We start from the raw sequence: 12,191 nt of genomic DNA, 5'->3' as shown, positions 1-12,191 counted from the left end.
TTGGAAAAATTTCCGAAAAATTAAATTCGCGAGATAATGTCTCGGGATTATTGCCATAAAATTGAGCAAAAAGTCTCGAACAAAAAATGTATGGCGAACTTTTTGATTGGTCCAGCGGATGCTGAGCTACACTAGAAAACAAATTTGGAAAAATTTCCGAAAAATTAAATTCGCGAGATAATGTCTCGGGATTATTGCCATAAAATTGAGCAAAAAGTCTCGAACAAAAAATGTATGGCGCACTTTTTGAATGGTCCAGCGGATGCTGAGCTACACTCAAAAAAAGTGGGAAAAATTTTCAAAAAATCAAATTCGCTAGATAATCGTTCGGGAATACCGCCAATAAAATAGGGAAAAAGTTTCGAACAAAAAATGTATGGCGCACTTTTAGATTGGTCCAGCGGATGCTGAGCTACACTCAAATAAATTTATGAAAAATTTTCGAAAAAATAAAATTTTCGAGATAATCATTCGGGAATACCGCCAAAGTCTTTAGCAAAAAGTAGCGAACAAAAAATGTATGGCGCACTCTTTGATTGGTTCAGCGGATGCTGAGCTAAACTAGAAAACAAATTCGGAAAATTTTTCGAAAAAATAAATTTGCAAGATAATCGATTCGGAATAACACCTAAGCAGTTAGAAGAAAGTTCTGAACAAAAAATGTATGGCACACTTTTTGATTGGTCCAGCGGATGCTGAGCCACACTCAAATAAATTTTTTAAAAAATTTCGAAAAATTAAATTTGCGAGATAATTGGTCGGGAATACAGCCAAAGTCTTAACCCGGGAGTCACGAACAAAAAATGTATGGCGCACTTTTTGATTGGTCCAGCGGATGCTGAGCCACACTCAGATAAACTTTTTAAAAAATTTCGAAAAAATAAATTTGCGAGATAATTGATCGGGAATACCGCCAAAGTCTTAACCCTGGAGTCTCGAACAAAAAATGTATAACGCACTTTTTAATTGGTCCAGCGGATGCTGAGCTACGCTAGAAAACAAATTTGGAAAAATTTCCGAAAAATTAAATTCGCGAGATAATGTCTCGGGATTATTGCCATAAAATTGAGCAAAAAGTCTCGAACAAAAAATGTATGGCGCACTTTTTGAATGGTTCAGCGGATGCTGAGCTACACTCAGATAAATGTTTTAAAAAATTTCGAAAAAATAAATTTGCGAGATAATTGATCGGGAATACCGCCAAAGTCTTAACCCGGGAGTCTCGAACAAAAAATGTATGGCGCACTTTTTGATTGGTCCAGCGGATGCTGAGCTACACTCAGATAAATTTTTTTAAAAATTTTGAAAAATTAAACTTTGCCAGTAATTACCAGTACTGGCGCAACACTGTGCCGGTTGTAAATTTTTCCTTGGGTGTGCTTCCACCTTAAAACTAGTAATTTTTCAAAGAAATTTCTCTTCTAGCCGAACCCTCATAGCCTCAACAAATTTTTTAAATCAACGTTAGGATTGAAGAGAAATAAGACAAATAGAATTAAAGGTGACATTTTATTTCAAATACATGTATTTTAAGTTGAAGATATTGTTAAAAACAATTGAAAATAAAAATTTGTTTACAACATACAGTACTTTTAAAAAATGACAAAAAAATTAAAGAGCCAAAATGTTTACAAATTAAAGAAAGTGATAAGTTTATTGGATTTATGAATTTTTTTCAATTCGAACATTGTCATATATCCTATTTGCAATATCCTGCAACCCAATTTGCTTCTTTGTAACAAAATCCTGAGCAGCATACTCCTTGACTACCATCAGGTTGACATCCATCTCTATTTCTAATACATTGAGCCAAAGAAGTTGGTGCAATTATCAAAATTACAGCAAAGAGAAAGAAAAGTCCACACAAATTGAAGCTCATCATTTTGTTTTTTTTTTGTACTGAAAATTAAAATTTAAATATTTAAATTTTGAAATCCATTTATTTATCTATATAAATTTCTTAACTATCAAAATCGAAATTAAATTTTTGAATTTTCGGCTTCAGGCCAAAAAACCCTTATTTTATAAGAAATTTTAATTTTTGAAATCTGATTTCAGATTCGTAATTTACTGCCACAGCAAACTTTTTCTATGCGTTTACTTGCAAAAAAGTAAAAAATTTTCTTTCTTTATAATTTTCTATTTTAATTAAAAATAATAATAATAATAATAATAATAATAATATTAATAATAATATAAGCAGAAAATTAACTTTAAGGGTAAAAATTTTTTTGTTCAAAAACAAATGGGAAATCGCCATTTTGAAATTCGCTATTTTTCTAAAGTACAAAATTACTTACTATTTTTGTTGATATGTTCGAAGAAGTTCAATAGAATTGTAAGTACCTACTTGCAAATTTATCGAAGTATTTATATCAAAATGATTTAAGGTAAATTGTAAATGTTTGCACTGATACGAAACAAAAACATTTTTTTCTTTTTGCTTCAATTGCTTGACCCACTGACATATTGTTTGACAAATAAAATGAATAAACACTCTTTTAAATTGTAAAAGAAAATTTTTACCTTCTTTTTCGATATATTGTTATTTCAGTTGAATTTGCAAAAAAAGAAAAATAAAAAAAAATTAATCACTTGATTCATTTTCTTCGTATAAAAACGATGTTCAATCTTAATGTAATCACTTCTAACTCAGTTCTTGTAATTTCTGCAATTATTGTCTTGTAATCTTTTTGTAAGTAAAATTTTTCACTTCTAAAACTAGTAATTCAAAAAGATTTCAAGGAAAAAAATATTTACATGAAGCAACGAAAAGTGTAACTAAAATAGCAAAAAGTTTTAATTGTTTCAGTTAATTTTTTCATTATTCTAGTGAAATATTTGGCTGTTCCAGATAAATTTTTTTTCCGCGTTAAATGTTGTATAAATATTGACAAAAACAATTATTGAAAAAATTAATAATTTTGCTTTAAAAAAAAAATTTATAATAATATTTAACTTTCAGTACAAAAAAAAACAAAATGATGAGCTTCAATTTATGTGGACTTTTCTTTCTCTTTGCTGTAATTTTGATAATTGCACCAACTTCTTTGGCTCAATGTATTAGAAATAGAGATGGATGTCAACCTGATGGAAGTCAAGGAGTATGCTGCTCAGGATTTTGTTACAAAGAAGCAAATTGGGTTGCAGGATATTGCAAATAGGATATATGACAATGTTCGAATTGAAAACAATTCATAAATCCAATAAACTTACCAATTTCTTTGATTTGTAAACATTTTGGCTCTTTAATTTTGTTACAAAGAAGCAAATTTGGTTGCAGGATATTGCCGTTAAAAAATATCATAAATTCAATAAAAATACTAATTCTGTTGATTCAAAATTTTAAAAATATTTACAAAATTTTACTACATATTGTATACACATTTCAGTTTTCAATTGTCTCTGTCAATGTCTTCAACATAAAATTCATGTATTTGAAATTTGAAAAATTATAAATTTTTACCTTTATTCCAATTCGTATTAATTTTCTTCCTTTTACGATGACTTTGATTTTAATCATTTGATAAAAAATTTGTGTGGTATTAGTTTAGTAAAAAAAAAAAAAAAAATTGCAAACTTTCAAAAATTAGATTTTACATTTACGACATTCAAAATCGAATTTAATCCAAACACATAATTATTTTAATTTTTTATATGAATTCAATCTACTAGGACAACTAACAATTTTGCTGAGGCAGCAAAAAATTCGGTATCTCAGCAAACTTCTTATACAAATTCTCTAAATTTGAATTCATTCATTAATTTAAATTAGTAAAGATTTCTACTAATTTTACAGTAATTTTTCACAAAAACTTTAGATGAACAAAACAAAATTCAACAAATAAAAAATATTTTTATTTTAATTAAATAAATTATATTTGAACAAATAATAGTATATATTAATATACTGGGCATATGGTGCGATAGCCGTGTTTCAAAATCTGGTCAAATTTTCAAAATATTCACCATTTTGTATTTGTTTTGGTCCATTATCAAAGATATAAAATTTTCCTAATCAAAAAACAAAAGATTCACATGAAATTTGTTACTCGGGAGTTTTTGAAGCCGATGATTAAGAATTCGGTGTCAGATTTTAAAAATTCAAAATGGCCGTACCAATATGGCGGAAGAATTATTAAAAATTTAAGGAATTCAATTAAAATTCGTTCCTCGGGGTTTCTTGGGAGCACTGATTACGAATCTGATGTCGGCAACCCAAAAAAAAAACCCAGAGTAACGAATTTTAAGTGAATTATTTGAATTTTATAAAAGATCATCCTCCATATTGGATCCGACATTTGAATTTTTGAAAACTGACGCCATATTCGTAATCAGCGACTCCAAACCCCCTCGAGAAATGAATTTTAAGTGAATTCCATGAATTCTTAAAAATTCATCCGCCATATTAGATCCGTCATTTTGAATTTTTAAAAACTGACAAGTAACCGATTATTTGAATGAAATAAATTTTTTTTTTAGTGCAGTAAGTAACAGTTACGTAACAGTCACAAGTCCTTAAAAAATTACAATAAGGGGAGAAAAATTGAAAGAATAAGACAAATTTATTTTCATTTATTTAATTCATATACCATAATTGAAATGCTTACAATTTATAATAAAATTTTTTTTTGAAATACATGACAATCAACAAAATGATTGAACCAGTACTGAACGCCAGTACTAAGCCATTACTAATGACCAGTACTAATAAACGTTATCATCCCAAACATATGCCAGTATTGGTTCAATATTGGCGGTCAGTACTTTGCCAGTAATTACCAGTACTGGCGCAACACTGTGCCGGTTGTAAATTTTTGCTTAGGTTTGCTTCCACCTGAAAACTAGTTATTTTTCAAAGAAATTTCTCTCCTAGCCGAACCCTTATAGCCTCAAAACAAATTTTTTAAATCAACGTTATGATTGAAGAGAAATAAGACAAATACAATTAAAGGTGAAATTTTATTTGAAATACATGTATTTTAAGTTGACGATATTGTTAAAAACAATTGAAAATTAAAATTTGTTTACAATATACAGTATTTTTAAAAAGTGACAAAAAAATTAAAGAGCCAAAATGTTTACAAATAAAAGAAATTGGTAAGTTTATTGGATTTATGAATTTTTTTCAAGTAGAACATTGTCATATATCCTATTTGCAATATCCTGCAACCCAATTTGCTTCTTTGTAACAAAATCCTGAGCAGCATACTCCTTGACTACCATCAGGTTGACATCCATCTCTATTTCTAATACATTGAGCCAAAGAAGTTGGTGCAATTATCAAAATTACAGCAAAGAGAAAGAAAAGTCCACATAAATTGAAGCTCATCATTTTGTTTTTTTTTGTACTGAAAGTTAAATATTATTATAAATTTTTTTTTAAAGCAAGATTATTAATTTTTTGAATAATTTTTTCTATCAATATTTATACAACATTTAACACGGAAAAAAATTTATCTGGAAAAGCCAAATATTTCACTAGAATAATGAAAAAATTAACTGAAACAATTAAAACATTTTGCTATTTTAGTTACACTTTTCGTTGCTTCAGGTAAATATTTTTTTACTTGAAATCTTTTTAAATTACTAGTTTTAGAAGTGAAAAATTTTACTTACAAAAAGTTTACAAGACAATAATTGCTGAAATTACAAGTACTGAGTTAGAAGTGATTACATTAAGATTGAACATCGTATTTATACGAAGAAAATGAATCAAGTGATTAATTTTTTTTTATTTTTCTTTTTTTGCAAATTCAACTGAAATAACAATATATCGAAAAAGAAGGTAAAAACTTTCTTTTACAATTTAAAAGAGTGTTTATTCATTTTATTTGTCAAACAATATGTCAGTGGGTCAAGCAATTGAAGCAAAGAGAAAAAAATGTTTTTGTTTCGTATCAGTGCAAACATTTACAATTTACCTTAAATCATTTTGATATAAATACTTCGATAAATTTGCAAGTAGGTACTTACAGTTCTATTGAGCTTCTTCGAACATATCAACAAAAATAGTAAGTAATTTTGTACTTTTGAAAAATAGCGAATTTCAAAATGTCGATTTTCTATTTGTTTTTGAACAAAAAAAATTTCTACCGTTAAAGTTAATTTTCTGCTTATATTATTATTATTATTATTATTATTATTATTATTATTTTTAATTAAAATAGAAAATATTAACGAAACTAAATTTATTACTTTCTTACAAGTAAACGCATAAAAAAAGTTTGCTGTGACAGTAAATTATGAATCTGAAATCAGATTTCAAAAATTAAAAATTCTTATAAAATTAGGATTTTTTGGCCTAAAGCCGAAAATTCTAATTTCGATTTTGATAGTTAAGAAATTTATATAGATAAATTAATGGATTTCAAAATTTAAATATTTAAATTTTAATTTTCAGTACAAAAAAAAACAAAATGATGAGCTTCAATTTATGTGGACTTTTCTTTCTCTTTGCTGTAATTTTGATAATTGCACCAACTTCTTTGGCTCAATGTATTAGAAATAGAGATGGATGTCAACCTGATGGTAGTCAAGGAGTATGCTGCTCAGGATTTTGTTACAAAGAAGCAAATTGGGTTGCAGGATATTGCAAATAGGATATTTGACAATGTTTGAATTGAAAAAAATTCACAAATCCAATAAATTTACCAATTTCTTTGATTTGTAAACATTTTGGCTCTTTAATTTTTTTTTGTCACTCTTTAAAAATTACTGTATAATGTAAACAAATTTTAATTTTCAATTGTTTTTAACAATATCTTCATTTTAAAATACATGTATTTGAAATAAAATTTCACCTTTAATTCTATTTGTCTTATTTCTCTTCAATCATAACGTTGATTTAAAAAATTTGTTTCAAATTTAAAATAAATAAATAACAAAATTGCTAAATTTCAAAAATTGCAAATATCCCGTGCAGAAATTATGGTCTGGACCTCCCAAGGACCTTTCCTATATAGTAAAAAAAGACAAATAAATTTTAGTTTCTGTAAACAAAAAATCACTTATTTCTTTAGAGTTGCTGATAAAATTCTCAGATTAAAACTGTTAAATTAAAATTTGTGCTAAAAATTTTTTTAAAAAAATTAATAATTTTAATAAATTAATTAATTTAATTAATTACTTAATTATTATTTAATTAATTTAAAATTCATAAATGTTATTATTAAATAATTATTACTTGATAAAATATTTTGCATGGAAATTTAATTTTATTACGGTTTTATTTGGTGTTAAAAATTACTTTTTATTTTGAGGTTATGTCATAAAACCATGGCAAGATCAAGTTACTCTAGGCCATACTTGTGGACAAACTGGCAAGTGCCATTCCACTGCCTTGATATGTTTTTTTTCTAGGTTATATTGCAAACGTGGCATAACCAAGTAATTCTCGTTTAATCTGGGAAACGCCAGACTTGTGGAAAAACTGTCAAGGGCCATGAGAGAGCCTTACTTAAAATAGAACTATAACAATAAGTAGGGAAATACTACCTCTTTTGTGTACTGTTAAAAAATTAATACAGTAAAAAATGGAAGAAAATTCTTTTTTAGAAAGGAGGAAAATAAAATTTGTTTCTTTTTTCATGAAAGAAAATGTTATTTCAGATGTGATATTTTTTTTATCATTTATAATAATTGGATATAAAAATCGCTTTGCATCACGGTATTCATTATACTTTTAAAATTCTTGTTGAAACAACGTTCTGTAAGTAAATTTTTGGAACATCACTTTTGTACAACTCTTTTTTCTTAATTCTATTCTTTAGATTTAGAAGAATGATTTTATTTTTATATTTTATTATATTATATATATAATATTACATTATTAGTTATAATATTATATTATTATATATTTTTATTATTAGATTTTTAGGGTTTCGTGACCCAGTATCGAAATCTTATAGTTTCGCTTTGGTCCATCCGTAGGACTCTTGTACAGTTGCCATGGTAATGGTTACCATAGAAACCGTTACCATGACAATTATTACCATAGCAACCGTTACCACGACCGTTTTTTCCTTAGCAACGGTTGCTTAGGTTTTTTTTTCCCCTAGCAACGGTAATATTAATATTGGCCACGAAACCCTGCGATAGAGGTGCCATGCGCCTGCTTCTCTCATATTTTTTTTACTATACTTATTACTAAAAAATGACTATACTCTATTAGAGGAAAAATATAATTTTTATAACTAAATTCTCATTCTTTCAGAAAAACAAGATTGATCAAAGTATATGTACTTTTAGTAGAAAAGAAAAGACAAGGGTAAAAAAAAATGATTTTCAAGTTCTACAATTTCTTGCTTCTCATTGGAATAATTTTAATAATAATTCCAATATTTTGGGCTCAATGTATTCAGGAAAGAAATAAATGTGAATTTGATGATAGACTTGGAAGATGTTGCCGAGGATTTTGTTACAAAAGAAAAAGTTGGGAACAAGGATTTTGTTATACTCCAAGAACTTGGCCGCATTGTAGTAGCAGTGGATATTTATGTCGGCCTGAGTTAATAAATGAAGGAAGATGTTGCTCTGGATTTTGTTCTGTGGAACCAGGTTCAATAGGAGGAATTTGCCTTTAGAAAATTATACAAAAAAAAAATGCAAGGTGTATTTTTTTACATTTTGTAATTTTAATTTTTGATTATTTCAACAAGAAACAAATTCTCTTTCGAAAAATAATTTTCTTCGATTCCTCAGGAATAAATTAAGCATTTACACTGAAAAAATTTTTTTTTTTTTGATTCTCCATACACATAGAGAATTTTTTTATTTGAATTAAATAAAATTTATTTGACTTAAATATAAAAACACATTTGTATCGCGTCAATTAGCTCAGAGCCTTCTGCTCTGTAAATAAAACAGGAAAATCACTGAATCACCGAAGCGAATATAAAAAAAATATTATTTCTTCAGTTATTTCCTATTTTGAGATGTAACAGTATTATATATATAATATTTCAAATATTTTAAATATAATATAATTATTATAATAATATATTATATTTTTAATCTTAGTTTGTTTTTACTGTACTTAGTACTAAAGAAAAAAAATGATTTTCAAATTCTACAATTTCTTGCTTTTCATTGGAATAATTTTAATAACGGCTCCAACATTTTTAATCCAATATTACTTAGATTCGTCTCAGGAATAAATTAAGAATGTATTTATGAGAATTTAATATATTTACAAGAATTATTTTACGAATTCCTAGAAATACTGTGGGGAATATTCTCAAAAGAAAAATTCAAAATTACCCCCGAGAATTTTTTTTCCATTCCTAAGAATTCTAAGTTGAAAAATAAAATTCCGTTTGTTTATTCAAATCAAAAGAAAGGCATTTTTCTTATTTATAGAAATTCCATGTGGAATTTTCAAAAAAAAATTCCATTGCATTAATTCCTAGAATCGGAAATAAATTCTGCTATGAATTTAAAATATTTATTTTTTGCTTTGAAATTTTATTTTTTTTTTGCAAAAAATGAGTAATGAGATAAATTTGAGTATAAAAAAAAAATTTAGAGTGTGGTAAACAGAGACCAGTATATAAATTACAAGTGTCATGAATAAAACCACAACACAAAGTTAAGTCAAACTTTAGTCAAGTTTCGTTGTACTTTAGAAACAATGTCACTTTTGGACCAATTTGTGTTATCACGTGAATATATATATATATAGTGTGTGAAACAGGTTTGTATCAGTAATTCCAAAAAAAAAAATAAAAAACTGACGATAATTTCATTATATTCATCAAAAACGTTTTTTTTTAATCGTTGAAAACATTTTTATGTTCTTCAATATTCGAAATTTGTTTTAGATATAAAAATGTTTGAAAAATTTAAAAATTCTCGTTTAATAATAAATAATTCTATAAAAACCAAAGATATAAAAAAAAGTCATTACAATTTATAACAGGTCATATACATTTGGAATCTAAATAAAAAAATATTTGCACAATAAAATTAAATAAATAAAAGAAGAATAAAAAGAAAATAAGGAAAACTTTTTGTGTACTTTAATAGAGAAAAATGAAAATTTAATATTTTTTCTGGTAAAAAGTTGGTTTAAATTTCTTATTTAATTTTCTTATCATTGTGCATATATAAATTCTCGTTTCATTTTGAAAATTGTATTCAGAATATCGTTTGACTATAAAAGAAGACACAGTGTAAGTAAATTTTCAATTTTTTTCTATTTAAATCCATTTTTTAGTTTTTTTTTGCTTTTTAATCCTAGAGATTATTATTTTATTTCTTTTTTTTGAGAAAAAAAGTTTCCATTTGTTTTGCAAAATATAAATTGATCTTTATAGAATTTTTTTTTACAATTCTTGCTTTCTCCCTATATTTTTCAGTATAGGGATTATTTTTCAAAAAAAAAAACTGTCTATTGTTTGAAAATAATATTGATGATATTAACTTTTATAGAGGCGCACGACACAAAATGTCAAGCTTCAAATTCTACGGCCTATTGTTGCTATTGATTGTAGCAATTTTAATGATAGTTTCACCAGCAATGTCGTGTATCGCAACTGGAAATGGATGTCAGCCTTGGGCATGGCCTCAATGTTGTTCGGGAAATTGTTACAAAGAAGAAGGATGGGTTGCTGGAATTTGTAGAAATAGAAATTGAATTTTTATAATTATAAAAATCAAAATAAAACAAGCAATGAGAATTTTTCTCTTTTTTTAAACTAATAATAATAATAATAATAATAATAATAATAATTACTACTGAGATAAATATTTTATTAGCGTTTATTTAAAACAAAATAAAATTTATTTCAATCAAACAAAAATATATTTATCTCAGAGTAACATTTTATTTATTTCAAGTAAATTTAATTTAGTACAAATAAAATTTTATTTCCAGCAAGTAAAATATTTATTTTAACCAAAATGAAATTTATTTACAACAAAGAAATATTTATTTAAAAGAAACAAATATTTATACTGAAACAAGTAAATAATTTATTTGAAATAAATAATTATTTGAAACAAATAATTTTTTTTGAAACAAATAATTAACACTAAGAAAAATATATCTTTTTCTCTAAGTATGTTAATAAAAATTCTATTTAAAATTATCTTATTTAATCAGTAAAATCTTTTATCTCAATAATAATAATTATTTAGCATAAAAAAAAAGAAAAATTTAAATAATGACATTATAATGTATATCATTTTCCTCAACGCAAGAGCTGACAATAGCGGCTGTGGTATTGAAACGTCAATAAATATTGAAGCAAGACATCTTTACTCCATTGTTTCATGTGACCTGATTTATGCAGATACGAAACCTAAAGGCAGATTCTGTTTTGTGAAATGCAACGTAACTGTGACCCTAGAGGCTTCCCCTGAGTAATTAAAGTGAAATTAGGCCAACATCATTTTATTACGGTGCCCTTCGGGAGTATTGTTTACAATTGCATGGTATAAATTTTCAAAAAAAAGAAAAATTACAAAAACTTTATCTATATATTACAGCAAAAGAATTTGTTTCTTTAAAGATGTTAATTTAAAAAAAAATTGAACTTTCATTTTTTTTTTGCAAATTGCATTTTTACTTTTTGGAAAATAGTCCCAGATAGCACGGAAACTTGCAGCAAGCTTGCGGCCAGTTCACCGTGCAAGCTTGCTGCAAGCTTGTCTGAGCTAGCAAAATGTCCCACTCAGGGCAAGCTTGCCGTGAAAGCTTGCTGTAAGCTTTCCAGGAAAGGTTGCTGCAATCTTGCCATGGAAGATTTCTACAAGATTGCTGCAAGCATACTAAGAATGATTGCGGCAAGCTTGCCGTGAAAGATTGCTGTAAGCTTGCTACGTAAGGTTGCAGGAGAATTTCAACAAGCTTCTGGAAAGGTTGCTGCAAGGTTGCTGCAATTTAAAAAAAAAACAAATAAATTTTTTTAAAATTTAAAATGTATTTTTTAAAAATTGCAGCAAGCTTGCAGCAACCTTTCCAGAAGCTTGTTGAAATTCTCCTGCAACCTTACGTAGCAAGCTTACAACAATCTTTCACGGCAAGCTTGCCGCAATCATTCTTAGTATGCTTGCAGCAATCTTGTAGAAATCTTTCATGGCAAGATTGCAGCAATCTTTCCTGGAAAGCTTACAGCAAGCTTTCACGACAAGCTTGCCCTGGGTGGGACATTTCGCTAGCTCAGACAAGCTTGCACGGTGAACTTGCC

The 12,191-nt window shown here is 26.9% G+C and overlaps 4 protein-coding genes and 1 long non-coding RNA gene across 5 annotated transcripts in view; 2 read left to right on the top strand and 3 right to left on the bottom strand.

Annotated features, from left to right (window-relative positions):
- LOC127287770 (polypeptide N-acetylgalactosaminyltransferase 2-like) overlaps nt 1–12,191 on the bottom strand; it is a 201,757-nt gene that overhangs the window by 86,360 nt on the left and 103,206 nt on the right. The gene's annotated exons all lie outside the window — the stretch shown is intronic.
- On the bottom strand, nt 1,689–1,893 carry LOC127287778 (antimicrobial peptide Alo-2-like). The gene has a single exon (XM_051314890.1). It carries the CDS (start codon nt 1,880–1,882, stop codon nt 1,700–1,702), a length of 183 nt encoding a protein of 60 aa, XP_051170847.1. The 5' UTR covers nt 1,883–1,893; the 3' UTR covers nt 1,689–1,699.
- LOC127287776 (antimicrobial peptide Alo-2-like) lies at nt 5,142–5,342 on the bottom strand. Its single transcript, XM_051314888.1, has one exon. The coding sequence runs from the start codon at nt 5,333–5,335 to the stop codon at nt 5,153–5,155; it is 183 nt and encodes a 60-aa protein (XP_051170845.1). The 5' UTR covers nt 5,336–5,342; the 3' UTR covers nt 5,142–5,152.
- Nucleotides 6,413–6,602, top strand: LOC127287777 (antimicrobial peptide Alo-2-like). The gene has a single exon (XM_051314889.1). It carries the CDS (start codon nt 6,420–6,422, stop codon nt 6,600–6,602), a length of 183 nt encoding a protein of 60 aa, XP_051170846.1. The 5' UTR covers nt 6,413–6,419.
- On the top strand, nt 10,075–10,679 carry LOC127287780 (uncharacterized). The gene is made up of 2 exons (XR_007843925.1): nt 10,075–10,172; nt 10,432–10,679. It is a non-coding gene; the product is annotated as an uncharacterized LOC127287780 (long non-coding RNA).

This window comes from Leptopilina boulardi, unplaced genomic scaffold (assembly GCF_019393585.1).
Source record: "Leptopilina boulardi isolate dan_hultmark-lab unplaced genomic scaffold, ZJU_Lbou_2.1 LbouV2_372, whole genome shotgun sequence".
NCBI lineage: Eukaryota > Metazoa > Arthropoda > Insecta > Hymenoptera > Figitidae > Leptopilina > Leptopilina boulardi.
This window is presented reverse-complemented; position numbering and strand designations above follow the sequence as displayed.

What these genes read in the sequence shown, in the direction of transcription:
- LOC127287776 (XM_051314888.1), bottom strand. Translation starts at nt 5,335, where the DNA reads ATGATGAGCTTCAATTTATGTGGACTTTTCTTTCTCTTTGCTGTAATT.
- LOC127287777 (XM_051314889.1), top strand. Translation starts at nt 6,420, where the DNA reads ATGATGAGCTTCAATTTATGTGGACTTTTCTTTCTCTTTGCTGTAATT.
- LOC127287778 (XM_051314890.1), bottom strand. Translation starts at nt 1,882, where the DNA reads ATGATGAGCTTCAATTTGTGTGGACTTTTCTTTCTCTTTGCTGTAATT.